A 27067-nucleotide genomic window follows, 5' to 3' on the forward strand; every position below is an offset into this window, starting at 1 on the left:
ACATGGGCAGTATGATGCCATCATGTGCGAAAAGAGAGGCATGTGGCACGGGAGGCTGGCTGGGGGTCTGTGTGGCTGGTACGTCACCTCGATCTAAACATGTTTGTGATCCTACAGGCATGGCTTCTCATTGGGCAGAATCAAGTTCTCTTGTAAAAAGGAAACTGGAAGAGAACAAGGGATGCAGTGCAAATGGAAAAGACGTGGATGGTTTGGTGTGGTGGGTGGAGGTGAGCGATGACGTAGTTGGTTAGTTGGTGCAAGGGTTACCCCTGCTCTCACAAGTCCTAGACACGCGCGACACGGTGAAGTCGACAGGCGCCTGAAAATCGGGCATCAGGCTGAAGAGCCGGTCAGGGAAAGACAAATTATTTTCCTCTATCGAAAAACCCACTGGGAAATCAATTCTCCCAGAGTAAAGTGGCCCGAAAAGGGAAAAGCGGGGGTGCTCCCATGCACCCTCCATGACAGGTCCGAAAACTCCTGTCAATACCAGTCGAGAAGCCACAAGGGGTAAGTTGATGCGCCAATAATATACAACAAAGGTCCATGGTAGAGGACAAGACCTGCCTCAGATTCCACACGCCGGGGAAAAAAGTGAAGAGACACCAGCAGCCCCATAGCCTAACGCAACATCAAGAAATCCATTATGGTCTGTGGATGAGCCTCATCGACTATGACCAGCCCAAGTCACATCTGGGTGCCCCGTTTCAAAGGGCCTGGCCAGGCCGATGGGGATGTTGCCTTCAGTTTTTGGCTCGTATGTTGCTCCATGGGATCCGTGGCCATTCTGATACGCGTGGCCATTCTCATACGGATGGCGGTTGTGCTCATCCATCTCTCGTCGAAGAGAGGCTGGGTTGGACATTGGGTTGGAGGTGGGGGTGGGGTTGGAGCAAGAACTGCACTGCATTGCTGGCTGAGACTGAGGTTCGAACCCGGGCATGTCAACTTCCCCCCCACAATTTCCGACAATGTAGATAATGGCTTCAGTGACCGCTTGCTTCTCTTGTGGTGATGGGTTATGCACATCAATAGGGGCATTGTGAGCGGCGCCGCAACTATGAATGTGGCTCACTGGCCGTGGTTCAAGCGGGCTGTGTTGAGACATAGCTCTGAGTCCTTCCGGACCAAGTCTGACGGATATACCGTTCCTGCGGAGCACCACAATATGCTCGTATATGGGCATGTAAGGGACACCAGCTGAGAGAGTCCAAGCTAGGGCTGGGCGTTCTGTTGTTGATCGAAAGGAATCCGAACGGTGGCGAAACGTGCTCTCTCTTCGCTGAGGTCTGGAGTTGGGAGGCGGCGAACTTGGTCTGTCATCATCGTCGTGTCGGACAGGCTCCTTGAATATTTTGTATGCCTCGTGTTGATAGCCTGAGACTGGAGTCACGGACGAATATTCACTCTGTGACCTGGTATCATCATTATCATGATGCTTTCTGCCAGTCGACCGAATTTCACTGTGTTTCGGCTTAGCATGGATAAGTTTTTTAGAAGAGTTGTTGCTGGGCATGTTGGCTATGGCCTCGAAATCTTTAACTTGTTGTCTGTTTCTTCGGGGGAAATGAGAGTCGATCAAGGAGTGGTTGCGAAAGCACAGAGTGCCTGAGGAAAGCAGCTCCATGTTATAGACTGGTTCAGTGGTTAGAGGCAGTACAAGGCAACTGGCAAGGCTGAGCGATACAACTAGGACTTCCTGCACGTTGCCCTGCGGAAAAGGTCTGGACACGCATGTCAGAAATGCGCCGCAGTCTGCCTATTACGACAGGGGTTAAAGCTGCCCGGTTAGTGAGGGCTGGAATATCAGGCCAATCGAGCCTGGAGATAACGGAAGCCACAGAGACTTGGAGAGTGACGTGGCTTGAGCATGATCACGCGCTGTTAGAAATGGTACTTCGGGGTAATAAGGACAGCGTAGGGGAGTTCCGGGACGTTACACAGACGTAAATGGGGGGGTGTGAGAGCACCTTGCTTCCCAGTCACTGTACAGACATGCCGGGCGCGGGCGCTTGCAAGGGTGAAGCCTCACCTTTAGGCGAGACTTGATAGGAGTTCTGCTGCAGTGGCGCCTTGGTAACTAGGCGGTTACAAAAGGGATGGATGGAATTGGGCAAGACAAACAGCTGCACATCCCAACTCGATGGATGAGAAGATGTTGTGGTTGATGCAAGGCAAACACAGAGGAGGTAGCCTTCAAAAGACGAGAAAATTGGGAGATTCAAATGACGAGGTTGTTCATGTGCCCGTCACGTGCGTTATTAATCACGTGATGTCTATCGCGGCATTTCCTCCGCACGACACCGTCGGTCGGCATTTCCTGTTTTCCTCAATCTCTCCACAATCTCAACAACCGAGACAGACGAAAAGATGCTGCTGCAAGGGTCCTCCACCTTTCACAAGCATCTCCACCCCTTTGATCGCCAGGCATCGGTCTCTGCACCGACATACACCGGGTGGCCATTGGCATTTAACCGTAAGAGAACGACACGAAACATGTGTCGGCAAGTACTTATTTGACGAGAATCTTGACTACCTTTCCCTTCTCAGGCATCGCTCACTTGATTGATGTCCCTTTTGACCGTTGCTTTTGCCCTGCTTCTTGAACAAGAGACATCCGCGTTGAAGGTAGCGCGCCAAAAACGTCATCTATATGACTCGGCAGTTGTGACCCTGTTCCTGTTCAGAGTCCAAGGTCTTCACATACCCTGACGAGTATCTATCTACCTGTCTCGCTCTCCAGAACTATCATATACCAGTCAGGCGACAATGGCGGTCATGTCAACGGCAAACCAGTTCCCCCAAGTGGGCTTCATCGGTCTCGGAGCAATGGGGTTTGCCATGTCAACGCACCTGGTCAGGACCGGCTTCCCAGTCACAGGGTTCGACATCTACGGACCAACGCTGGACCGTTGGCAGGCAACGTGTGACGAGATCCCAGAGTCCCGCGCCAAAGCTGCCAGCTCGCCCGCAGAAGCTGTCAGAAACGCTGCAGTCGTTTGTCTGATGGTCGCAAACCACCATCACGTCCACTCCGCACTATTCGACGATAATGGAGCGGTCCACGCCCTGCCCAAGGACTGTACGGTCATAATCCACGCCACTATACCCCCTACACAGCCATCTACCGTACGTGAGCGGCTGACGAGTGAATTTCACCGTCCGGATGTTCGCCTCATTGATGCACCTGTGTCTGGTGGCGTCGCAAGATCAGTCAACGGCACGTTGACTATCATGGTATCCTCGGACGACATGAAGAATCTCCAAGAAAGCAGCGCCAAATCGGTCCTCGAGAATGTCGCCAGTAAGGGCACGACGCTGTTCCCCATCCCTGGCGGCCTCGGCGCGGGACAGTCGGCCAAGGCGCTGAACCAGGTCATGTGCGGGATCCATATCCCCTCGGCGTCAGAAATCATGGGCCTAGCGGCGATCAATGGCGTCGATACACAGAAGTTCTACGACGCGCTGACCACCAAGGACGCTTCAACGGGGAAGACGCCCTTGGGCTGGAGCTGGATGTTTGAGAACCGCGGTCCGCGGATGCTGAGCGCGTCCCCACCCATGGCTTCTGCGACCGCCATCATCAACAAAGACGTGGGCATTATCCGCGACGAGGAGGTGCGGCTAAGCGTCGAGCTACCGCTACTCAACGCAGCTAGCGAGGTCATCACGCAGGTGATGAAGACGCACGCTGCCGCCGACGACAGCTGCATTGCGCAGTACTACCTCGGGTTCGACTCAGACCGGGCTGATCTGGTAGTGCAACGGGCCGGGAACCCTGTTGCGGCGATGGGTGACGAAGATGCCCAGCAGCGCATGATCCGGATGCTAGCCACAGCGCACGCCGTTATACACCTGGTGTCAGCGTACGAGACGACGCAGTTCGCCCGCGCGCTGGACTTGATGCGTCCCGAGCAGAAGAAACAGTGGTTCAACATCATCTCGGGTGCTGCTGGTGGTAGCACGGTCTTCTCCGAGGTCATCCCGCGCGCCGTGGCCTTGGACGAAGCCACCACCGCTGGCGACGGGAGCAGCATTGAGGCTGCCTTCCGCAAGTACGCGCGCGACAGGTTTGGTGGCGCCGCCGACATCGTGCCCAAGATCACCGAGGTCATTGACGGCGCCAAGAGGCAGCAATACGAGCCCAAGCTGCTGGAGGCCGCGCTGGCGAATCTGAAGACCTTGCTTGGTTAAGTCACTCTAGGGACAGTCTCGATTGGAGAGCTTTTGTGACGGTTCGAGCAGGACAATACTGCCGAGAGACGCTACCTCACGAATGCCTCGAATCGAAAGGCGGTATCACTTGTAATCGATTTTATCCTATCCCACCGTCTACCTACCTATCCACCTATCTATCTGGTTTATCAACGTTTTGCGGATCGCGAAGGGAATGGCACAAGGTACGAGGTAATGACATGACGCTGCTACACTGCACTACTCTACACTTCACATGGCAATTACACTTTCAAATGGCGCCTTGGTCTCTGTTTCTAAGCCCCCCTTTTTGGGATGAGAGATATGAATTGGTTGGTTCATGACGACGGGCGTAACACAGACAGACAGACAGAAAGAGATATACACACATATATACATGCCTAGATATACCTATGTAGGTATACACTCATGTATGTACGTATGTATCCATGCCCGACTGCTCCGCGAGACACGTCTTCTGACCACGCATCTTTTTATCTGCACTCTTCCATTCAAATTCCGCTGCTGGATAGCTAGATAGCTAGATAGCTGGCTAGCTGGCTAGCTACCTAGGTTCAAGCTGATATTTAGCTCAAACTAGACAGCGACAGCCGCCAGCGGTGCCTTGATGGTGTGTCTGCGTCTGCGTCTGCGTCCACGTCCACGTCCACGTCCACGTCCACCGGATGTGGTCGGGTTGGACGGGAAAAGAGAGCGAAGATACACGCTTGCACTGCGCGCGCACGAGTGATTCCAACACCTAGATAGAGGGATAGATAGATAGAACGTATGACCCACATCGTTCATGTCGAGAGGGTATCGGGAGTGAGTGGATGAGTGGACGAGTGAGGGGCCCGGCTCAACTCGGGCCACAGGCTCTTGGGGATGGAATTCATATGTCATTCATGAACAAGGTAATCAACGACGAAGAGGAAAGAGGAAAGTCAATACGTGATGAAAAGTAGTGAATGGGTGGGTGGCTGGGCTGGGCTCCAAGATTGGGGGCGAAAGAACACTGCCGGAGGCTGCGGCTGAAGGCTGAAGGGCTTGCCAGGCACTACCAATCAGCGCCAGATATACAAAACAATATGAGGCTGAGGCTCAGCTGGGTCGCCCATGAAATCCCAACTCGAAACCACTCAACCAGTACAAACCATTTGAACCACACGGATATTTTGGTCGATGCACACAAAGTCCTAGGTGTAGGCGGAACAGGCTCCTCCAAAAAGTAAATGTGGGAGCGCATCAGGAGTCATCGGAATTCATGGCAGGAACAAAGCGTGATATCTCCAGTCGCGTGGGTCAAAAAGAAACACCTTCAGCGAGTCGTAGTGGTACATCTCGTTCGGGTAGAAAACTTTTTGGGGAGCTGCACGCCTACCTGTCTTGGTGGATCCAATGCGTAAACAAGGTGGAAGAGGTACAGCCACAAAACATCGGTGTTCTGCAGCTGGAAAAAAAAAAGGCAAATGCAACTCTTCGGGGCGGGAATTATGGAACTAAAAGGGGTGTAATCGCCCATCCAAGGGAACTTGCGCGATCCTCACACCTACCTGCGCATTGCGATAGACTTCAACACTTATATTGTACCCGCTGCGAGACCGTTGTAAGCAGTCGCATCTTTGTTGGTGTGAGACAATCTTTGAGTTTCATCGTAAGGTCGACCGCTTGGGCGTCAACACAGTCGAAGGTTCGTGTGGAGATGGGTGCGGTATTCCCGAGGTATACGGAGGCGCAGGCCCCAGAGGGCGCTTTGCTATCCCAGCAGTCCTCGAGCATCGCTCAACGCAGATCGGAAGGAAATCGTGGACGTTGCGGCCAGAAGAAGGGACATCGAGGTGGTGAGGAGGCGTCGACGAGAGGTGCACGGCAGTTCCGGTGATCCTAGACTTGTAAAGCATCTCCAGGCATTCCAACTCATTGCGCAGCTAAACTTGAGGTACGAGGGTGGTTTGGAGAGGCGTTCACCACCGTGTCAGCCTCACAGGGCGTCACAATTGTTGGAGAACAACTCCCCGTGCCAACAGCAGATGGGATGTGGTTGGTGCCACTATAACTTCGAGAGCATCAAGATGGATCGTATCAGGGTGAAGAGCCCAAGTTTGGGAGGAATGGCAGAGTCGCAGGTAGGAGCTGGTAACTTGCCGGAGCAATGGAAGAAGGGGAGAGAGTGATGTAGATGACGGCGATCGCCCAACGACCTCCTTTGTATGTTGAAGTCTAGCATCCTTCAGCCTCAAGCCGTCAAAATGTGGCTGGTGCTGAAGGGTTGCTCTCGGCGCCCATCCTCGAGCGTTGGGAAAGCCGATAGACTGCATTGTCCCGCTGCAGTTCGTGGCCGCAACACATGGAATGGGTGCCCTCGATTGTTATTGGATACGGGTGGAGTTGCTCCCCGTTTACCTTGAACGCAAATGGTGACAGTGACTCCGCTTTCATCGCCCGATCATGTCAAGCAAACCCAACCGGATGATACCGTGGTAGCCCCTGAAAAAGACAGCCTGGTGGCCCGTGCACCAATCAAGTGTTCCCAATGCTATGGCAGGTCCATAACAGCACGGGCAAAGGATGGTAAAGGCAAAGCTGGTTGGCTCACAGCTGCTGATGCTCAGCTCCCTCAGCCAGCCACAGCGGCTCTCATCATCCGACGGTTTGACAGTCAATAAATGGGTTCTCGGGGGCGAGACACTTTCGCTTCCAGGAAACCGGTTCGCGATACACGCCGACCCTCCACGCTGGATGTCGCAACATTATAGCTCGATCTCATTGTCAGAGATCTTCCATGACACGTTCTGGAAAGTGGATCTGACATGTTGAAGCGGACATGGAGGGATTCCTATTCGCCAGGAAGGTCGTGAGCCATGATTCGTCTGGAGTCAACGACATTTGTGAAATGTACAGCTGAATACTGCCTTCTTGTGGGCCTCAGTCTCTCGGTTTATCTTGTGTGCCAGCGTCCTGTGTAATGTGAGACTTCTCGGCGATAACGTCGTCCAGACCCACGGCGTAACAGAAACAAGTTTTTGGAGCGACGGTTAGGAGAAAGCATAGTGATGAAGATAGAGTGGCCCGACAAGGATAGGCAACGGTCGCGATGTCCGCAAATGGCTGGCAAAGGCAACGGGGTTCAGCTTGAAAGGTTCGCCGGTAAACGTGGTCTCCGCTGTCGTGGATAGAGACGTCTCCCAGAGTCAATATCATGTTCGCATCGCATCGGTTGTTCCCGGTTCTGCCAACATCGACTCATCACAGATGGTCCGATGCTCTTGCATCTATTCTCCCTCCCAGGCCGGTATGCACCTGCGACAGGAAAGGTAACCTTGAGCCGTTGGATAGGAGGTGATAGGAGCGCTGGAAGAGAGCTGTGGGTCACAGGAACTCAATAATCTCGTCATGGTGCGTACAGTCGAGCGGTGTTGGTACCGATGGACGTAATACCCATGAACCGACGTTGAGAGCAGAGGGCCGATAATTGGCTGTCCGCTAGCTGCGCTGGATTGGGGAAGAGGGGAGATGATGATGTGTCTTGTTTGGGAAGACTTGACGCTCAGAGACGAGAACTCTACTTGGTTGTACGTAAATCAGACGGCCTGTTCCAATACAAAGTAGTCAAGGTCGTGAGGGACGTCGCATCAGCGCTCGAGAGGAGAGGCGAGCCTTTCCCTTCCCCACAAAGTCAGTAATCACCAACAGGGAAGGGATACTTTTGGCTATCAATTCCCTCAGGTGGTCATGGATCTTGATGGGTTCTTTAGTCAAGTCGGAAACTCAATTACCAACGTCAACCAGTATAGAGGCAAGGGCATGGTCGGGTTCAGCTGGTCACCAAGTGCAATGATGGCATGAGGGGAAACAAAGGTTTCAGCTCGGCATCACCGACTGGTCGAGTTGGCTTGGTTTGAGTTTTCCTCGTGTTCAAAAACTCGGCGAACATGGATGGTGCTACAACTGCAGTGTCACCAGGCGGTGAACAATGAAGAGAAGGAAAAAGGAAGCGAGGGCGAAAGAGAGAAGCATGACATTGAGGTGGCACATGAGAGGGCTTGTTTGCCTGCGATATGTGCGCAGACGGACTATGTGCTATGACATGTGGCCCAGCTGAATTGCTATTACTAGTAGACGAATCTATGTACTGAGTACCGAGGAGAGAGATGAGCACATACGTCGCTTGCCATTATTGAGTCTGCCTAGATAGCCATTCTTATATGTTGTCGACATACTGTATCTCATCAACATAAAAGAGGTCAAGGTGAAGGTCAGATACGAGAGATGTTCGAGCAACGGTAACTGACATGTTGCAGGTGGAAATTCGCAGAGTGCAACAGTGCGTGCTCTCGGCACCTGCTACCTACGAGTACCTACCTAATGAGTACGAGGTACCTAATGGATACTCGTGTGGGCATCCGTGGCTGTGGTCCTTGGGCCCTCTTGGCCCCCCCTAGTAAATTGGCAGCTCGCAACCTGAAACGAGTTGGCTTCCCGGACTCCGAAGTTGCTACCCTTGGTGTCCTGCCCTAAGGGACTTAGTCACCTGGAGCTGCTGGGTGCCTAGTGACTTGCCATGCTCTGCCACGCCTTGCTTAAGCCTCCCCCAAGAGGGGCACCCGTGGCACCAAAAGTACCAATACACGTCAGAGCTCAATTGTTTGCCTTGGTTTGTTTATTTTGTTGTTGTTTACAAGCCACAAGCCACTCTCCCTCAAATAATGTGAAACGTCCACTGACCATGTTTCAGCCAGCTGAGGCACAACACTGTCACTCCATTACCCTCTTTGCCCTCGCCTGGTTCATCTTGGTTTCATCATATTCGATTCATTTTATTGTCATAACACATTCCCAAGCAGTTGGTTGAATTTCCCTCTATGTCCCATCTATATCCCGCTTCCTGTAACCCTTCCCAACGCCAGAGCTCTGGCCGGCTCTGGCCAACTCTGGCTCAAATTGACCACAGTCCCTCCCTCTGTATCCACCTTACATCCTGAACATCCTGTATCCATTTTCAAAATACGGCCCGACACGCAATAATCACAGGACCGGGCACTAGGTACTCGGTACTTGTCCTTGTAGCAGCTTGGGTGATCCAATCCCACTAACGTCAAAGTCTAGACACATCCCGCCCAAATTACCTGCCTGTTCTATCTGGTGTCATCAAAATCGTCAACATGTCGTGTTTCAAGTCGCCCAATCCGTCATGGTGGCTGTCTGTGCGTCGTGGCAGCCCATCTCCATGTGGCTGATCACCGCAATCTCAAGTGGAGCCTCCAAGGCCGTTCCGTGCCCCCAAAATGCCATGCCACCAAACTGACATATTCGGTTCAGTTTCAGCCTTGATAACTCCTTCGCATCAGCCAATCTGCCCACGGTGCCCACGATCAACTCGCAATCATATCGCCACCAGTGCAACTTCCGAAAGGATGCGCCATTTCCTCGAAACACATTCCATCTCCCCCGTATCGCCTGCTTTCGCTTATGCCATGCCCATCATTCTCTCTTAACGAGCCAGCAAGCTTCCTTGGGCACTCCTCTCCACCCTGCCTCGCCCGCTTTGGGTAGCTTCTTCCCACATTTGGCTTCGCCAAATCGAACTCCAGTCTCCACTAAATCTGTACTCATATCCCGTCCAGCGCCACGAAGCGCCTTAACCGACATTAAACCGTCAGCTACGCCGTCATGGCCTGTGAGCAAGGTCCCAAACTTAAGATGAAGGAGGTCAGGAATCATGGAAATGACGATTCGTAACATGGCGTGAGCTATTTGGTGGTTGCCTGGGAGCGGCTCATGAGTGTGTGGTCTGATCGATGCACTTGTACCAGCGTGCGAGGAACTGGCGGATGTGTACTCGTAGATCTCGTCGCCAACCCCGCCAATGCTGGGAAGTCCAAGACACATTCTCAAACTGATCCTCTTGATATTGCTGCTACCAGCGTAGTACCGGGATGTGAATGTCGCGCAAATAACATCGCGCAATCATAATTAGAGCTTGACGGCGTGCGTGCGTGCTTGGGATCTCAACTGGGATCGTCAAGCCCGCGAAAATACCGCCGCCACCTTAGAAGTGCCATGTCGACAATGCTGTGTCCGAATCGCTCACTTCATCTCCGAGCCCTGCCAAGTGGCTCGTGTTATTACCGCGTTTCAGATTTTAACACCTCATACCGAACAGGATTACTATCCTCGCTCGAGCCACTGGTAGAGGAGCCTGTCAATTTCCTCCTTGGGCTGGACCCCGCTCCGCCGCTGAGCTCATCCCTGCGCTGTTGACGACTACTCGGCCGAGCAATGTTGCGTGCGCCCAGTTCCTGGTCGCGCGACGATGCGTCACTGTCCTGGCGCGAATGCTGCGTAGCCCTGTTTCGATGACCCGGGCTCATTTCTCGTTCTCTGGACGACCGGGACGACCTGGGCTGCGATGGATCCGATGGCTGAGAAGTAGGGGGCACGGGTACTGCATGCCCACTCGCCGTCTTCCGTTTCTTCGGCGAGTTCTGGTACTCTGAGCGTAGATGTGATCCTGCGTGCTGTGAAAATGGCGATCCGTGTGTGCTCTTGCCTGAGGGCGTCGGCGGCTGGTTTCCAGCCGAGGAAGAGGTCGGGTTGGGTGGTGTCCAGTGATGGAAAAACAAACCCGGGCCAGACGGTTGCTCCGCTGCAGGAGTCTGCGCTTGTGGCATTTGATGGACTGGTGGTCGGTTTGGCTGGCTGGTTAACGAACCGGGGACAAAATCGGTCGTATTGAGACGTGAAAGTGCGGTAGGAGTAGCTGTTACTGGCCCAGATATAGAACTGCGACTTTGGCTTGCTTGTACAGTGGCTGGGGCTTGTGAGAGTGGTGGTGGTGCTTGTAGAGGTTGATGAGCTGCGTAGGGATTTGACTGAATCATTCGATCTCGGTGGATGTCTGGCGACATTTGCTGCTGCTGCTGCTGCTGTTGTTGTTGCTGTAGTTGCTGCTGGTGGAGTTGCTGCTGCTGAGCTTGAATCTGTTGCTGCTGTTGTTGGTTCTGAATCGTCAAGCTTGCGAGATACTGTTGCGCCCACTCCAAGGTGTGAGCAGGAAGACTCCCACCACCAATACCCGCGAAAATCAGAGGAACCATAGGCGGAGGGATCCCTCCTTGCAAAGACTCCCGCAGCATATCCTGCTCAATGCGTCTCTGGTCGAGTCGTAGACCTTCCTGCCGCGTCCTCTCCTCCTCTTGCTTCCGGCGATCTTCCTCAGCCTTCGCATGGAGCCAGCTTCGCATCGACTCATCCTGGCCTGCCCATTGTGAAGGCGGAGCCGGGAGATGTCCAAGTGGAGGAGCGGTAGAATGTCCCCGTTCTGGAGGAGGAAGACTGAGTGCCCCAGGGAGACCAGTAGGTAACGGGGGAAGCCCTCGGTGAGAGTTGTTCATCCTCGAGTCCTCTAAGAATGGAGGTAAGTTGCGAGGGGACGGTGGAGGTGAATATCGCGAAGGTGTCGGTTTAGGGTAGATTGGATAGTCATGGGGGGGTTTTACGTCGTTCTGCTGCATATGGTTAGGAGGAGCCAGTGATAATAACATGGAGGCGGTTGTCGAGTGGTCTGTTCGAGCAACAGAGTGGTATGCTGGCGGACATGCAGGACAAGGAGACGACTGCAAGTGCTCGTGCTTTCTGGTTTGGTGCACACCCTTGTGGAGAGGGGGGTCGGAGGTTGTATAATACTCAGAGAATAGAGTTGATCGAGGCAACCGTCAGTGACGTTCAGCCACAAAATCGTAGGTTGGTAACAGTGGCACCTTCTGCATCAGAGGCGTCCAGATTGTGTTCCTCGTACAGTGAAGATGAGCGAGTAGTTATGGGGTGGAAGGTGTGGATGGACCCGGTCTAGCAGGGTGTTGAAATTGGGGCTTTTCGCGAGAACCCCCAGAGTGACAAGAGCCCTGTCGACTCGAGTAAATTGGTTGGCGAGAATGGATACTGGTCTCAGAGGCCAGACTACTCGTAGACTCTGGGAATAGACAAGAGGGTTACGAGTGTGCGGGAGCAGAGAGAGAGTTTGAGAGTGGGATCTTTGCTCAACCGACCGCAGCAGGGACCAGACCAGACCAGACCAGACAGAGGTATAATACAACAGTGCAAAGGGTCCGAAAAATCAGAACAGGGTCTGTACCTGAATCCAAACGGTGAACGAGCAGAGACTGAGTGGACCGGAGAAATAACAGCTTGTTAAGCGATGTGAAGGGGTGAGGTCAGTCCGAGGTAAGGGTCCGTTCGAAAGCGACAGGATAGGGATTCTCTGATGCACAAGAATGAAAGAGACGGCCGTTTTGGGCTGGTGATAGGGCCGGATGCGAGCTTTTTCGGTGGGTAGGTCGTGCGGGTGTGTTGCGAGAGGGCACAGAGCGGATCGAGGGCCCTCTGGGGGGGAGACGAGGGAGGAGGCTAGAGAAAGGTTGAGGTGACGAACCGGGATCTGTCCTGGGGAGGATGGAGTGGCGTATCAAAGTGGGAGAGGCGGGACTGAGAGGACGAATAGATTGTAGAAAAGCCAGGCATGGAAGGGTTTGGGAAATGAGGCGGACTCGAGCAAGATGGGGAAGACAGAGGTGTGGGAGAAGCGTAGAAGGACTGGTTATTGGGTGGTTCGGTAGAAAGACTGGTATTGGATGGTGCAGTGATGGTATTCCTGTTCTCGAGGGCAACTAACTAACATTTTAGTCGGACCAGAAACGGCCAGCTATGCCAGACATGCTTTGAATTGAGAGAATAACAAAATGGTGGCTCAGCAGGGAGACGCTTTAGAGGAGCAGCGTGCGAGTTTCCCAAAGGGAAATAGTAGTCACAGTCCGGGAGGGGGCAGTCCAAAAGTTACAAGAATGGAGTCTTGCCGAGTTGAGTAAGGTAGACCGGTGAGCAGCATGGAGAGTTGGAACAAGGGAGCAGGCGAGGCAGGGAGCAAGGGAGTACGGAGTAGGGCGAGTAGGATATGGGCTTTCAGCGCCTCTCTCACTCTGGGTCTCTGGGTCGAGGAAACGAGCGAGAGAGAGGGCAAAAAGGACAAAGGGCGGAAAAGAAGGAAAGGTGCAGGGATCAGGCCGGAATAAGATCTGCTGCGACGTGCTGTACCACCTTTGGGGTGTAGTCCGTGTGCCAAAAGTCCGGATTCCTACAACTGGACACGCCTTCGACCTCGTATACAAGACAGGGTTTTTACGTAGCATAAAAACCACCTAGCTGTGCCTAGTAGTAGGGACGTTTCTTTTGACTGGTACACACCGGAGTACCTACCCTAGTGCTGCCCGTATCTTTTTACACGCCTCCAAATCTTCTCATCCACGCTGCAACACAGCCATTCCACCAACCATCCATGCCACTCGCAGCCACAGTTGTCATCCTTTCATTCATCCTCCCCCCTTTTCATCTCAGATCCGTCTCCAGATCTGACTGCTTCGAGAAGCCCTGCGCCCTTCTTTGCTTTTCCAGTGAAGCTGTCTACTCGGCTCTCGGCAAGCCCTTCCTTTCCTTTTCGTCTCTCGCGATCCTCAAGCGACGGCTGTCTGCGGAGTCGGACAATGCTGCGTTACGGGAAACACACATTGAATAATCAAGGAGCCAAAATTCCGTTGAAAGACTTCTAGACGGCCTCTGCTTTAGAGTTCTCATACATGTACATGACACTGTGCTAAATGACTCCGACAACTGATCATCATCCGATTGCGTCTTTTGCCTCGTGGCAATGTTACCCCTACTACGAATTCCCCTCCTCCTCCCCTGTCAGGGTGTGTCGATTGTCGGCTGTGGACACCAACTGCTCAGCACCGCTGAACCTTGTCTCCATGCCACTCTGGTAGCACAAGTAACAAGGAAAATCTAGGTGAGAGCTTCTAGTAGTAGTGTGGATTTTGGAGACCCGGGTGTCCATCGGGGGAACAGCCTACGGGCTTATGGCGGCTGTGCTACAGATACCCTCCGCCTACCGTCTGCCCACCATGCCTGGCAAGGGTGGGATCTTCCATGCCTAGAGGGAACAGTTTGGAGCCTAGCACGACCCCCGAGATCCAGAGCAATAACGCTCCTTGGTCTTTTACCTAGACATCACGACCCTCTTCCTACGAAAAGCCAGCTTGGGATTGTACCGTCATGATCACCCAGGTACTTCCCCGTTGTAAGTTTTAACTAGCCGTTGGAGGAATGGGGCTCCCCACCAGCCCACCAGCCCACCAGACCTGCCATCCCTGCGCCAAAAAAACCACGTTGCCGTTGCCGCCGCCCGCAAACGTGCTTGCCATGCGCCCTCAGTAGTGAACGAACATGCCTCCCCTTGCAGCCACGCGCTTTTTCATGTCGATCATAAATCTTTTCCACTTTTGACGTCTTGGGTACGACATCGGAGCAAGAATTCAGGTGGCCTTCCGAAGTGCTCTATGATTCACCATACCTACCATCATTATCCTCAAAAAATACACTACATGAACCCCCCCAGACAATGGTTCTTTTTGAGCCGTGACAAACGTATGCAAAACCAACAATAATCAGCACTTGATTTGCTTGTTATCTCGCTAGTTGTGGGAATGGCAATGCTGACAGGGGCCAACAGACGAACGATGCCACCACCCGTAAAAGGCTTCAAGTACGAGTATTCACCCTGACACCAGCTCCCATTCTAAGACGCAACATTGCCAAAGCGGTAATTACTTCGTCCGTGCATCCCTACACCTTGACAACAAACTCTGACCGTCGCCTATGGCTTCTTGGCTCCCGTTCGCACTAAACAACTGATGGACGGGCGAAACAACGACGGTCGCAATCAAAGAGGAGGGCGTTGGAATTTATTAGCCACAAAATGCGAAACACTAGGTGGGAGAGCTCTGGTCGTAGACTGCAGACTGCACCTTTCGGTTTGATCGCAATTCTACCCAGTGCCACAGACCACAATATAACAGCCACAACGAAGAAACCCCTAGCTGCACCTTTAGCTGCATGGCATCTTCGGTGCAGGCTAGGCATTCTGGCAAAATCCTTGTTCAGTATAACATTCGCGCTGTCTGGGGAGAGCGAACTTCAAGTCGGAGCGTTTCCTTGGACAACGCCAGGGACAATCCCTGTTTGCAGACCAATGGGGCACTACACTGCGTCCAAGGGTCGATAGCAAAAGCCCCCGAAACGACAGGAAACCTGGTTGCTTTGGACGAGCGAGCACAAACCAACAACCGTAAAAGGCATGGCCTGGATGCAGGCGTCCTGCATTCCCGCTTCGCTTGTGCGCAAATCGGGGGCCCAGCCTGCAGACCACCAAGGTGACGCAGAAATTCTCCGACGGGCATTCACCAGCTGAGATGACACGCTCAGAAGAGCTTGGGACGGCGTCGCTTCCTGCATAATATGGCCTTTGTCAGCTACGGTTGAAACGGAGTGGTGTGATACCTTGCCTGAATACCCCAAGGTGGCCCAGTGCTCTATCCCTGTTACCTTTCGCAAGCTACTTTTATCGGTACCAAACACCGGCTTTTGACGATGTCCACCCCAGGTCGCTATTTGTTCCAGTCTGTTGCAACACTGCCTCGTGTTTGACAACCTAAAATTCGAGAGTACGGCCCAATCAGGAACCTTCATATCAGCCCAAACTTTTGAGGGCTTTCAAGAAATTTGCTGTAATAGGACAAGGGATGGAGAACGTCATGAGTGCAGCCACCAAAGCAGGAAAAGGCCCGCCAACGCTCGCAATCTAAACTCCCGTAACCGCGAACGCCTTTAAGAACCGAGATCATTTCGGTCAAGCCTGGGGCTCACGGCCAAGTCAACAGTGGGCACCAGGACCCTCCGTTGGCGTCATGAAGCGTCTCTGACAGGCCCAATTTGGGCTGAGTCCAGTCCAGCTTGGGCTGGATGCGTTCTGGGATGACCTCCACCCTGTCCCAAATCAGTTCAGGATCGCCTTGTCCTTTCAATTTCTCCAAGCAGAGAGAACCACTTGGGAGCATTCAAGGTGCCCACTAGCATTCAAAGCCGTTTTCCACCACGGATGGTCTGAGCGCCCTCTGAGAAAGGATGCGTTGGAAGCGAGCCCGTCGCTTCGGGCTACTTAGACTGTCCGCAAATGATCAGCACAGGCCGGCGAGGGAGCCCAAAACTGCCCGGCGGAGCCCGCCGCCGATGTCCACTGCTTGAGACTTGTTGAGCCACAGCTCTCCAATTCCACAATTTTCTTTTTCTAGGCGTGAGAAGGAGCTCTCCCGGCAGCGACAACCTTAGTCACTCTGCCTTTCGAGCATGGTAGCTGATTCTGGGAAGCCGGCCTCCACGGGTAGTTTGCGGACGTCCGTCCTCTGCCGTTTCGGACAGAAGACGAATGAATGAGCATCGCTTGCCAGAGTCATGTCAGCCCAAGCAAAGCCACAAGCATTTTCCTTGTTGACAAACATGCCAGAACCGACCGCCCGGAAAAGGCAACAGATCGTCCTTCCGTGCATACTCTATTTACTGTATGTCTACACCCTAAGAGGTCATGGTGCAGGAGATCTGCGCGTCAAACTCCGGCGGCGCATGCTTGACGTACGTGTAGCCGGCTACTGTTGTACAGACCCAATCTGAAGTGGGCTGGGCTCACACCCGTTGGACTTGGTCATACAAAAAAACAGAGCACTCGATTCTCCAGCCATGTGCTCGCTCTAACACTGATCGTCACACGAGGCCACAGGGGTTGCAGCACGCGATTTTCTGCAAGCGAACTATTGATCGACAGTGCCGTCTTCACCCCTATTTTCACGCTTGTTCGTCGAAATTGGGCATGGGATCGTCCTTTGCGGCCAGCTAACCGATGCCCGAAGGACAAGCTTCAATCCCATTGAGGCAGCTCGGGTTATTGTCATTGGAAGCCGCCACAATACAAATGTCGCCTCACCACCTGTCAGACAGGGCCTTGTCTGTACCAACTGTGTCTCTGTCCAGTACAACAACTTGTTGTCATACTCGCCGAGGCGGTGCTGAGCTAAGAGGTACTTTGCAGTGCACTGTCCTACATGCCAATTAGGCGACGCAGAGCCAGAGTTCCCCTTCTGCGCCTATGAATGACGAAGGCGGCGTAGCACGCGAATGTTTATTCAGCCCATGTGAAGCATCGAAGGGATCGTCCCTGCATCGAGTCCCAAGACTTCGGGTGTGCCAGTAAAAGAATAAGCTGTTGGCTTCGGACCATTTCCCTTTTCTCGAAGCGAATCAGCTATTTCAGCTTGGCAAGGAGAAGATGCTTTCGCCACGGGTTTCGTACCCTTGAGCACTGGAAGTCAAATGGCTGATGTTAAGCCATAGATTGGTTTCCAAGATACGGACGAGTAGCACTTGCAGGACGTGCCGGCCCAGTACCAGCAATCACTAGGAACAAGCACACAAGCCACTGACTTCACCAGTTCCAAACTCAATGCAAAGACCCTTGGACCCTTGAATGAATGCTTCCGGACTTTTGGGTTTCCGCGCCCCAAGCATGACCACGACAAAGAGGCCATCCTATTCAGGCTGTAAGGCCTCCGAATTGGGACATTCTCCCGCATTGGCTTCAAGTTGTTATCCAATCCAAAGCCGACCATGTCGCGTCCGAGGACCAAACACGGATTTGTGGAGCCTGGGAATCAAACAGCCGCTGAATATCCTGCTGCACAACCGGCAGAGGACATTATCCATGCCTCACAAGATCTTCGTATTCGTACGAGTTACGTGTCGACGAACCACGGCCTCCAAACACAGGAATCAAGCATCATTGATTGAGGTCTGTCCCTGTTTGCACCTCTCCTGCCATCCAGGGAGATCATCCTTTGCTTAATCATCGCCAGTTCCCATTGGAGGCGCAAAGAATCACTCTATTTGAGCCTGAAGACTGGGTCCTCGAAGGGGATCTACACCCTGCTTTTCGGCTGCTCGCTCATCGTTCACATGGCCTGGTCGATCAGTTGCACATCTCACCCATGTCAACATGGGAAAGGATGTCAATCGATAGTAGCTAATTGGAAAGGTTCTAGCATGCAAAACAACGGCTGTGAGCTTGGCACTAGAGTCGTCTGGCATATTTCTTGTTTGCCGAAGTTGCTTGGAGCGAGACAGAGGGTTCGACCCGAAATGGGTCGAAAGTTGTCCCGATCTCTCAAGCGAGGCAAACAACACTGACGCTTCTCTGGTTTGACACTGCTGCTCTGTCAAGGCTTGCCAGCCGATTTGTACCATGACTAATTGAACGGCCAGCTTAGCGGTTGTAGTGCAGCCTTATTGTCGTCAGTGGCACACGGCCGAGTCGACTGCCTCATCAACAAACATTCGTTAGCTGATGCCGCTCTGGTCGAGCTGTTTCTCAGAGACGTCTTTTCTGTTGCTGGCTTGCGGAACTCCACGATCTGAATCTTCCAGGGGATACTCTCCGAAGACAGTTTCACCGACCAACCCTCTCGATGTCACCTAGCGGGAGAGATAGGCGGAAAGACAGTGAGCAGAAAGGACTTGAACTTGCAAAATCAAAGGCACTATCTGCTCCACATCTAAACAGATGACCATGGACCCAAGGGAAAGGAGACCATCGTGGCAGCTGAATCTCAACTCATGCCACTCAAACGAGGTACTGATGACCTGCCATCTCATATTTCTTCAGCATAAGAGAGGCAAGTCTGATTTGACAATATGCGGTTCCGACGACCACGTGGTTTTCGGACTGCCAATGTCAAGTATCAAAGCTGTATGGGAACAAGGTCAGAAGCAGCAGCAGGGGGACTCACATATAGAAGGGCGCCCTGGCCGTGATCGAGTCTCGTCTCTAGGATATGCAGTCAATGAGCGAAGATTGCTCAGTCAGCCAGTCATTCAGTGTGTCGATACTTCCTGCTGGAACCCCCAAGGGAACTACTGGCCATACGGCAGGGAATGCTGCCTCTTTTTAGCATGTCAGACAAGATTGTGCATATCCCCGTAGATGTAACACCTCCATTTGTCCATTTGCTGGGATGTAATGGCCAGTCTGATTTAGTCAAGGAACGACAATCCTTCTGGCCAGTGCTCATTGCCATAGATTGCGACGTGGCAAACACATATATTGAATACTCCTCTCGGCTCATTCATCTTGCTCATCCATGCTGGTCCACATATATATATATATATATATATATGTAAGCCATTGTATCACTCACCTCTCATCGCTCTTTACCTACATATATAGTGTTAAGAACACAAGAGTCACAAGAGTCGGGAATCCAAAAATGAAAGGGGAAAGGAAACCTGGCAGAGATTATCAATGTCCTCATATACATACATACATATCTCCTACCTCTTACAAGCTCATCTCTCCCCATTATTGAATCCTATCCTATTACTTGCAAAGGCGTTCATTCATCTACTGTATGTAGTGTGTCTCGTATGATCTTTTCACCCGGCTGAAGAGGGAAAAAGGAAAGGAAAAAAAATCATCTTGGTGAAAACAAAAAATACAACATACATTCCATATATATTCATGGGATTTTTCTTGTTGCTTTTTTTTTTGTTTCTTCTTTCGTCGTCTACCGGATCTTGGAGATTGGATCTTCGGATCGCGTCTACTCCTAGGAACCCCTGCCAATCCTTTCCAACCCCGACACCCCTGTCATCGCTCAGGCCTTGATCTTCCCATTATGAATCTTCCATTCTGCTCGTGCGATGCGCATAAACAGGTCTTCATCTTGGATGGGGATCCAGCTGGTCAGCACTTTCATGGCGTTTTCAAAGTCGCTTTCGAGAAGGATGTCGCGCATGCCGTCGATGAGCGCGGCGGAGGCGGCGTGGAGGACGTCCAACGTCGTCCCAAAGGGGACCACCTCTTCGGCGTCGGGTGGGGGTTTGTCTTTCGACGACGACGTACCACCATCACCACGGCTTGGAGGAGGACCGGTGGATGAAACTGGTACCGTCATGTCGTCGCCCAGCAGCATGAATACATCCCAAACCCTCAACTGCGCCGGGAAGGGAATGGCATAGTTGAACAAAGTGAGATACCACCTCGTCCCGTACGCCGTGGGCCCGATGTTCAGCGATTCCAACTTCCTCGCCACTTCACCTTGGCCCAACCATCCCTTTTCAAAATCATCCAAGGCAGCCATCAGCCCGCCAAAGCCGGACTTGTAGAGTTCTCCAAGGCCGCGCAGCTCCCACATCCGCACAAGCATTACAAAGGCCTTTTCTTCGTCGTAGTATGCTAACAACGTCACCGCGAGAGCAGCCATACCCTGAACATATCCGGTCGAAGGAACATGCAGCGACATGGCGTGCAGAACGCGGAACAGCAGACGCTGCCCACCCCTATACCGTCTCCTGAACATGATATGGGACGATATCGTCCGTGGCACGTCCAGATCGATCTGCACATCATCCGGGCTTGCTTCACTCTGATAGGAATGGAATAGCGAGATCAAGTCGGCATCACCAACGCAATTTTTCCGCTTTGATGCCGATGCACTGAGAAAACTGTGCCACGCTGTTGCACGCCACTTGTCGGGGATGCCTTTCCATGTTCGCTCGACGAGTTTGGGGTTTGTTGTGTCAAAAGTATATTCGCTCGCTGAACCGGCGCCCACCAGGGGTAGCCCTGTTTTGGGATCCTTCGCGGGCGTTTTGGCCTTTGCCATTCGCCGCCATTTTGCCTCACGCTCGAGCTCTTTCCTCCGTGCTCGCGCATTGTCGATTCGGACGTGGCCGTTCTCTACAACTGACTGTGCAGAGTCTGGGAGCGTAAGCATATCCATTGCTGAGTCCATCAGGCGGCGGTTTCTCGACCCCGGTATAGGGATCCTGGTGGAAGCATTTCGACGCTGTGGTCGAGCATAGGCACTTTGAGAGCTCACCGGACGAGGTGGGGTGTTTTCGGGACTAGCATGTTTGCTCTGCAGTGACCGCAAAGATCCATGGGCACTACTAGGAGTGCGGCGAAGAGTGTTTTTCCTTCGAGGTGTCTCACTAGCTAGCTGTAAGCTCGTTGATACCCGGGTGAGCCTTTGGCCCTTGGATTCGTCGGCACCGTCAACAGTCGTGGTCGGCGCTTTGGCGATAATAAAGCCGTAGCGGTCCACATCTGCATTATCGACATCCTTCCAGTCTTCCAACCCACCAGCAAGTTCGTTCTCCTCGCGCTCGAGAGTCGTATAAGAATGAGAGGCCGAGGTTGCCATGCTTGGTTGCCGCGGGTTTTTGGCGTCCTCGTAGATATCGGTTGTGGAAGTAGCGCGTGAAAGCGACGGGTTGCTGACACTGCAGGTATCTGTCACCAGTGTTGATTGCCACCGAGCTCCCATTTGCGCGGCCAGATTTACGTTGGAGTCCGTGTCATATTGACCGTCCGTTCCTGCGGCGTAGAATGCGCGGACCTTTTCAGATAATAGTTCTTCGTCGGCGGAGAGGATCTTGGCCGGCGGACGGGCATGGGGAGTCCTCGCCACAGCTGAAGGCGCAGATTGTCCGTTGCCAGCAGCGGCCTCTGGGATATCGGGCTCTCCATTCATCCTTTTTTCCTCGTCTATGATCGGGGCAAGGTTCGGTGAACTTTTGCGGTTGGACTGGTTGACTCTCCTCCCATCAATGAGCATGCTCCCTCTCTTGGAGAATTCTATGCTAGTTTCAGGAAGCAGTTCTTCGCCGAATCCAGTTGTAGGAAGACTGAAATCCAAGGATAGACCATTGATTCCCGGGGATGTCTCTTGTGTGTCTCTGCCTGTCTCTTTGAACGATGTAGCTGAACTCGACCGGGAGGGTCCCAAAGACAACCATCTCCCACTCTCGGATGTGCTGATGTTGCTGCTGCGGTCGGCAAGCGACTCTCGGAAGGCAGTCTCGTTGACGCGGATCTGAGGAATGCTGAGCGTGGCCGAGGTTAGGCTGGATATCGTAGGAGTTCTGGTAGCGAGGCTCAGAGTGGTACTGGTCTGACTTTCTCTCGCGGAGATTGACCCTGTAAGTAGAGTACGAGGCCCGTCTCCATCTTGCGGCGACGCGTTGGGGTTGTATCTCTTATTGGAGGAGATGGACGCGGAATCCCCTGTCAGCGGAGAATGTTGCGCCCTGTCTGGACCCAAGTCTGCGATTCGATGTAACGAGGAGATTGAGCGCGTGACGGGGATGGGAGGTTTGGATGGTCGTGTTTCGCTGTAGGGCAGCCCTTGAAGACTGTAGTTGAAGCTGGAGGTGGACGGGCTCACAGACGCACTGTGATCGCCCATTACTTCACCTGCCTCGCCCGGCGCCCTCCAGATCTCCAAACTTCAACAATGTGGCCAGTCACCCAGTGAATCCTGGCACGCCTAAACTCAAAGGTCCCGGGGGTTGCGGCGGCTGCGGCATAGGCGCCGGGGGCTAAAGGACGATCGCAAGGGGGCCTTCGTATACTCCGTCTGTAGGATTGGCAGTCAGCACCATATGTTATGGTGGTTTCTTTTTTTTTCCTGGTGCGCGCAATGTTCCCTTCTCTTTTCGCCCTGTTGAGGTCGTGGGTGCAAGTTGGGACAGAAATATTTTTCGATGCTCCTTTTCGAATGTTGGCTCGCCCGTGGAAAAAGGGGATATTCGACGTCATGATCTAGTCAAGCGAAGCGAACTTGACCAAAGTTGATGTGGACAGCGTCCCCTATTCTGCCCTGGTGGGTTATGGGAGATCTCGCTTGTAGACTTGTCCATTGCAACGATAATATTTGCACCAAGGGTAGCGCACGAACGGTATCATTTTGCAGAGGGGAAGGCAAATTGCGTATATGGAAAAAGACACCGGATTGCAGGTTACACGGCTGGTGGGGGAGCCATACATATTGACAGAAGCACTTTCTCATTTAACATGGGGATTGTGCAACATGTGAACACCACTGAAGGTCGACAATCCGCTTCTTGTTGTCTCTACATGCTTGGAAGATTTCTGGTTCGGGTCGATTACTGGGCCACTATCCTTGGTATTCTTTCAAGCTACTTGTACTGTGATTTTTCGCACTTTTTCTCCATCTGATTCAAATAACGGGCCTCAACCATGCCAGACATGGTGGGGATCAGCATAGGAAAGGCTGCAACCCACTTCGCGCAGGAGGATATTTGCACTTGTCGACCTATCTGGAATGTCCCCGGTAGCTCACTCAACCAAAAAAGATCAGCGAACAAGGTGAACGGGTGTGACGATAGCTGGATGAGGACAGGACTTTCAATGGTGAAGATCCTGCTCGATACCCACTTGCTGGGCTGCAGCCGCCTTGCGAATCCGTTAGTTTTCATTTTGCGAAAGGAAATGGTACGGCGACTTGGATTTCTTGAGCAAGAGGGAGATGGGTTTGAGGCGGCGCAGAGCTCAAACGGCCGGAACGCGGATTATTCAGCCGGAGCGGGAATGTATGGGCGTGTGGTCGAATTCGGACATTATTCTACCCAAGGACTCGATCCCTGCGAATATAGTTTCTGGTGGCTTTCATATTATGTAGTAACAGGCTTGTAGAGTTGAAAGGGAGAGATGTGAGGCGGTTTTCCTCGCAAGGCTGCGGAGTTGGTCTGGCTTATCTTATCGCCACGTGACACGGATACTCCGCAAAACTTTTTTTTTCGAGCCGCTGAGTTTCGTTGTGAATAGGTGAGTCAACAAGCGATTATTCAATATGACGGCAGAGTTGAATGTCGGCTCGATGCTGTCTACTTTGACTGCTGCCATGCAGTCTGCTGCATCCGCACTTCCAGAGTCGGAGCAGCAGCTGCTACCACCCGCAGACGGGATATCCCTCCTCGACATCAAGAACGACCTCCTCCTCTCGTACATTCAAAATCTGGCCTTTTTGGTCATCATAAAGCTGCGCAATGGCCTCGCGGCGGAAGATTCGTCTATTGACCTAGTCTCGGAAGTCACCAAACACCTGGTCGACTTGCGGGTGTATCTGGAACGGGGCGTCCGTCCTCTGGAGAGCAAATTGAAATACCAGATCGACAAGGTCGTGCGGGCGGCTGAAGAGGCTGCTCGCAGGAGTGCACAGAAGAAGGGGGTGGATCAAGAGTCACAGAAACGGCCCTCCAAGAAGACACGCAATGAAAATGGCAATGTCTCAGACGAGTTTGAATCGGGCTCGGAAGAGTCCTCGGAGGACGACGCTGTTGAAAACAATTACACCGAGGGCGACATGTCCGTGGGACCAAGGCCTGCTGCACTCCTGAAGAATGTAGATACAAGCAAGAAGGAAGATCAAATCGTCAAGTCGCGATCAACGACCACTGGCGCATACAAGCCTCCACGTATAACACCCACTGCAATGCCGGAGCCTCCTTCACAACGCGACCGCGATGTCCCCGCGAGAAAACGCAAGTCGCAGCTCCTGGACGAATACATCGACGAGGAACTGTCCACGGCGCCACGCGCGCAACCATCGATCGGTTCAAACAACACTATTGTCAAGCACGGACGTGGGGCTATGTCGTCGAAAGAGCGTGACAAGGAGCGAGAAAGGATCGAATACGAAGAGCGGAATTTCGTCCGATTACCTGCGGAGAGCAAAGCTGAGAAAAGAAAGGCAAGGCTGCGAGGCGAGATGGACAAGAGAGATCTGTTCGGAGGTGAAGACTGGACCGGCCTAGGTGGATTGGGCGATCGTATTCACAGGAGCGTCGCGGGCAGAGCGAAAGGCGAGGGATCTAGCGTGCTTGACCGAAGAGCGAAGAGAAGGAGAGACACTCAGGATGGACCCAGGTCCGATGGTACCAGTGGCATACCCATCGGTGAGAGTTTTGAAAAGAGGAGGAGAATCTTGCAGCAGCGGGCAGACAAGAAGTCGAGAAGGAAGGGTTGAACAGAGGAGTTATTCGCATTGTGAAGGGTCAGGTCGCCTTGCTGGTTCGGTGCGGTCATTGACTTTCAGGATCGAGGCGATTGATGCCTGCTGGATGGTTGTTGTTGTACACAGCGACGAACCAGCTCCTCACAGCGATTTAGGCCCAGGCTCTGTCTGTCCAAAACTATCCTCCTCGCGACCACTGTCGACTATTGCGTTCTTCACGACTGCAACATGGCGAAAAGAGCCAAGAATATGTGAGGGCAGGGCAGGACCACCACGCCTACGGAGAGTGAAGCACATTGTTGCGCGTATGGCACTTTAAGATCCGGGGCTCCTTACCTGCAACTGCCGAATTCACTTGCTCACCTTGCTCGCCTCGTCAGTACGACACAGAAGCAGACAGATACGGCGCCTTCAACCACATCTCAAGGTGACGTTTTCTGACAGAGTCATCCAGGTACAGTAGAAGGGCCGTTCGAAGCTGAAACCCCGAATCGAACTTTACAAAGTCACAACAGCCAGTCAGTCCAGGGAACTAACGGTCGACTACCCGACTCGAGAGAGCCCTACCGTCCTGTGACTTGTCTCAACATCAGCGCCGAGGCGTGCAGCCATACATCATACATCAGACATAGTACTTTGTCTGGTCAGTGATTAATATTCCTTCTCTTGCATGAGGCGGACGCAGTCGTGTTCTCGCTGGAGCGGCGGAATGAGATGGGATATAACATGATAGTAATCAATGACATCCTCTCTCTCCCCCTCTTCCTCTACAGCTCTACAAGTCAAGTGCAGGGCGTTTCCGTGCTTTGGTTGTGTTGAGTAATCCTTTTTCCCACCTTGTGCCATCCGCCTCCCCGGCAAATGCACTCCCCCCGACGATGCAGGATGAGATGATATCACATGAGATGAGACGCGAGGACACGGCACGGTGGGTTAGATGGACGGGGCTGCGTAGAGATGGACATGACAGAGCAAGACAATGCGATGGAAATACCAGGTAGGCACGCAATGAACTCCATCTGAATGCTAGGACAGCTGGATCAAATTACCTACTAGGCAATTAAGTAAAGATCCAATCGCCATCTCAGCTCTAGCGGCACCAGCCTTGTGTAGTTTAGTTTACTCGCTACTAGCCAAAGTCATCGATGGCCATTCTTTCCCAATGTGGTCCGTGGGCGGGAGGTGCAGGGATGTGTATGGTGGATACTACCTACTACCTAGGTGCTGCAATGTTGTGTTGTGTTGTATTGCCTTCGCAAAGGCCGAATCTTTGTCGGATGGACTTGGGTCCGCGTCATGGGATGGGATGGGATGATGACCCAGACGCATACATACATATATAGCGCCTCATCTCTCTCTTTGGCAGGCACATGAAATACTCTCTTCTTCTCTCACGGCCCGGAAATATCAATACACCCCTACAGGTACCTGGTGAAGTACGATCGAACACCATTTCTCATACACTCCTCCACGAAATAACGAGTCACCATGCCTCTCTGGCGCATCTTCTCCCATCCGTCAATCTTCAACACCTCCCAAAGAGAGGCTATCGCAAAAGCCCTCACTGACCTCTATGTCTCCGTTGGCCTCCCACCCTTCTACGTCGTCGTCTTATTCATTGATGTAGACGAGAAGGGCGTCTTCGTGGGAGGCGAATCGAAAAACAACTTTGTAAGAATAGCCGTTGAGCAGATTGCCAGGGTGATGATGGGACCCGAGACCGAGGAGGGGAAAGCCAGGAGGAAAGCGTGGATGGATCGGATCAACGAGGTGTGTACCCTGTTCACTTGCGCCAAACCTCTGCGGACAGATCTCGAAGTGAAAAGAGTCCACCTCAGAGTTCTTCGCTTGTCTGCCACCTTGACTTGATTTTCCTCGAGCGGCATGTAATAACAGAGCCGTACAGGTCCTGAAGCCCTTCATCATCGACAGGTCCGAGTTGGAGTGGGAGCTGCACATCTATGAGACGCCCCGTGATCTTTGGAGAGTTCAGGGACTGGATCCTCCACCTCCATCCTCGGAGGCAGAGAAGATGTGGTCGGAGAAGAACAAGGCTATCCCATATTGAGCCGAGCAGTCATGATTTCCGGCATGTCGTATGTGCATATTGGTGACGAGAT

General features: G+C 52.8%; 5 protein-coding genes across 5 annotated transcripts; 3 read left to right on the forward strand and 2 right to left on the reverse strand.

Moving 5' to 3' along the window:
* Positions 1 to 2772: 2772 nt before the first annotated feature.
* On the forward strand, positions 2773 to 4197 carry AYO21_04723 (hypothetical protein; the record flags this gene model as incomplete). The annotated part of the gene is made up of 1 exon (XM_022654695.1): positions 2773 to 4197. The coding sequence occupies one exon, from the start codon at positions 2773 to 2775 to the stop codon at positions 4195 to 4197; it is 1425 nt and encodes a 474-aa protein (XP_022513062.1).
* A 6125-nt stretch (positions 4198 to 10322) lies between these two features.
* On the reverse strand, positions 10323 to 11741 carry AYO21_04724 (hypothetical protein; the record flags this gene model as incomplete). Its single annotated transcript, XM_022654696.1, has 1 exon — positions 10323 to 11741. The coding sequence occupies one exon, from the start codon at positions 11739 to 11741 to the stop codon at positions 10323 to 10325; it is 1419 nt and encodes a 472-aa protein (XP_022513063.1).
* An 8040-nt stretch (positions 11742 to 19781) lies between these two features.
* AYO21_04725 (hypothetical protein) lies at positions 19782 to 22376 on the reverse strand (the record flags this gene model as incomplete). The annotated part of the gene is made up of 1 exon (XM_022654697.1): positions 19782 to 22376. The coding sequence occupies one exon, from the start codon at positions 22374 to 22376 to the stop codon at positions 19782 to 19784; it is 2595 nt and encodes an 864-aa protein (XP_022513064.1).
* A 1407-nt stretch (positions 22377 to 23783) lies between these two features.
* On the forward strand, positions 23784 to 24959 carry AYO21_04726 (hypothetical protein; the record flags this gene model as incomplete). Its single annotated transcript, XM_022654698.1, has 1 exon — positions 23784 to 24959. The coding sequence occupies one exon, from the start codon at positions 23784 to 23786 to the stop codon at positions 24957 to 24959; it is 1176 nt and encodes a 391-aa protein (XP_022513065.1).
* Positions 24960 to 26435: 1476 nt separating this feature from the next.
* Positions 26436 to 27015, forward strand: AYO21_04727 (hypothetical protein; the record flags this gene model as incomplete). Its single annotated transcript, XM_022654699.1, has 2 exons — positions 26436 to 26717; positions 26854 to 27015. The coding sequence occupies 2 exons, from the start codon at positions 26436 to 26438 to the stop codon at positions 27013 to 27015; spliced, it is 444 nt and encodes a 147-aa protein (XP_022513066.1).
* Positions 27016 to 27067: the final 52 nt, after the last annotated feature.

This window comes from Fonsecaea monophora (assembly GCF_001642475.1).
Source record: "Fonsecaea monophora strain CBS 269.37 chromosome Unknown Scaff27, whole genome shotgun sequence".
In the NCBI taxonomy this organism is placed as follows: Eukaryota; Fungi; Ascomycota; class Eurotiomycetes; order Chaetothyriales; family Herpotrichiellaceae; genus Fonsecaea; species Fonsecaea monophora.